Consider the following 2,308-nt stretch of genomic DNA (forward strand, 5'->3'; position numbering starts at 1 on the left):
CTAATGTCTCAAGTTCTGGCTTAATTGCACTCGCCAAGAAGTGCTCATTTTTAACAGCTTTAGATTTATAGGTGATTTTTTGGTCTACTATACTTGAAATTTGAAGTGTTTTATGTGGGTCTTATCTGTTTCTGTTAAAATAAATGAAAATATATTCATCGTTTACCTCATTTTTCCCAAGTTTTTGTGACATATCATTTTGGTATGGTTTTCTTTAAGGGTTGCTATGTTGGAGATCATGGTCTAGCTGCTGTTGGACAATCTTGTAAGCAGCTTGGGGATTTAAATTTGTGATTTTGTGAGGCCTTAACAGATGCGGGTTTAGTTGAATTAGCTCTTGGTTATGGGAATTCATTGAAAGCTCTTGGTATTGCTACTTGTGCTAAGATAACTGATGTCTCACTGGAAGCAGTGGGCATACATTGCAAGTCTCTTGAGACCCTTTCTTTAGATTCTAAGTTCATACTCGTTTTACTGTATTGTTTGCTCTTGGCATGGAGAAAGGCAGTCAGAATGTAAGGTTTTTATAATTACAACAATTCTAGATATTATAATTTGATCTTTTTCTCTTGTTTTGTGAATTTTTTCATTTAATTCATTATGATTATTTGAATGTTTTCTCTTGTTTCATTTATGCCAATGATGCTTTCCCCAACTCAAGGGGTTCCTTCACAAAATCCAGAGTGGAATGGGTATCAAGTACTTTCAGACTAAGAAACTTATCTGTTACTTTTTGAAGTACCGAGATTTAATTAACTTTTATTTCTTTGATGCTACTAGTGAGTATTTTAAGGATGAATTTAAAGCATGTACACTCTTATTTTATTTTTATCTCACTTTCTTTTTATTGAATTCTATTGCTTAATCTTCAGTCCTTTCTCATATACAAGTTCTCATTAATCTCTCAGTACTTCATTTTTATTAATTTTTTAAACTTATATTTGTCACCCCCTTTTGATTGCTTCTACTAGCAACAACACATTTTGTTTCTTGCTTAGAGTCCTTAGCATCCTCTTTTTTGGTTTTAGTGTTTTTTTTTAAAGAAAATAAATATAAAAAACAAAACTTTATTAATGACCAAAATGGAACAAATTAAAAAAGAAAGGAGGATATGCTTTAGTTATATAGATATCTAATTTACTGTTAACAATAATAACAACAAATAATTCAATATTGAGATTCTTTACACTTAAAACAAATTATTATCTTTATTTGTATCATGGTTTGTCTTGTTTTAGTGTCTTTCGTCAAACTCAATTGACATATACATCAGCCGTTCAACTTAATTAAATTTTGGCATTTGGGTCTATGCTTTGGTTAATGCAAAGTAGTGAAATAAATTTATTCAGAAATATATTCAAGGACACCTTAGGATATATGATGAACAACCTGGTGACTGAAACTAATATGTATCAACACCATCCACCCCAGAAATTAATTGAAGAATATCCAGAACGACCTGGCCAACCCAAATATCCATTTCCTCTTTAATTCATTACTTCTGTTGTAAAAAGGTCTATTGTTGCTTACAAGTATAAGTGCTTAGATTGGTATTACTATATATTTAATATATTATTTTCTTTTTTAATTCATGCAGGTGTGTTGTTGTTATATGTCCAATAGTATAATAGTATTGGCTATCATTTGGGTCATGTTTTTTTTCTTCTGAGTTCAGGCATAGTTGCTCAAAGTTTGAAATCTTTAGGTTTTGCTTAGACTAACCACTATCATCAATAATTAGTTCTAGTAGAGAGTGTATTGATCAAAGAAAAGCATTAATCATAATATTGAAACATACATAACATATAAAAATATATTGGTCCACCGATCAAGAAAAAATGAAATGAGATTGATATGCTCTGTTATTTCTATGATTAACTATTCTGCTGTTGAGCCTCTGTTCATATTGATAATGGGATTTTCAGTGCTTAATTTGGATGGGCTGCCTGGTCTTGCACCTTTTGAGGTATGTTTTTATAATATGCCCTATATTTTTTCTGCATATGAACTTTTCGGACTTTCACCTTTCAGCTTTAGAATTTTATTGATGCTTCATAGCTTTAACAAGTTTCCCCCAAAAAAAGAGAGGAAAAAGTGTAATCTTTTAGATGTTGTTTTAGACATAGTTCATACTTCACATAAGCTCATGTTTTGTTGTAGGGTTGTGTTGGACATAGTGTTCTTTTAGGCAATTCATTGAGTATTTTTTCTTTTTATTTATTTCTTTGTCATGTAATATTGAACTTCTCTGCAAATATGTACTGCAGAACTAATTTTTGTTCAATTCTTTGATTGTTGTTGTTTGTTG

At 30.6% G+C, this 2,308-nt stretch overlaps 1 protein-coding gene across 1 annotated transcript; it reads left to right on the forward strand.

Moving 5' to 3' along the window:
- The first annotated feature begins 639 nt into the window (after positions 1 to 639).
- On the forward strand, positions 640 to 1,491 carry LOC133828166 (zinc finger CCCH domain-containing protein 43-like). Its single transcript, XM_062258848.1, has 2 exons — positions 640 to 699; positions 1,363 to 1,491. Exons 1-2 carry the CDS (start codon positions 640 to 642, stop codon positions 1,489 to 1,491), a joined length of 189 nt encoding a protein of 62 aa, XP_062114832.1.
- Positions 1,492 to 2,308: the final 817 nt, after the last annotated feature.

This window comes from Humulus lupulus, chromosome 1, assembly GCF_963169125.1.
Source record: "Humulus lupulus chromosome 1, drHumLupu1.1, whole genome shotgun sequence".
In the NCBI taxonomy this organism is placed as follows: Eukaryota; Viridiplantae; Streptophyta; class Magnoliopsida; order Rosales; family Cannabaceae; genus Humulus; species Humulus lupulus.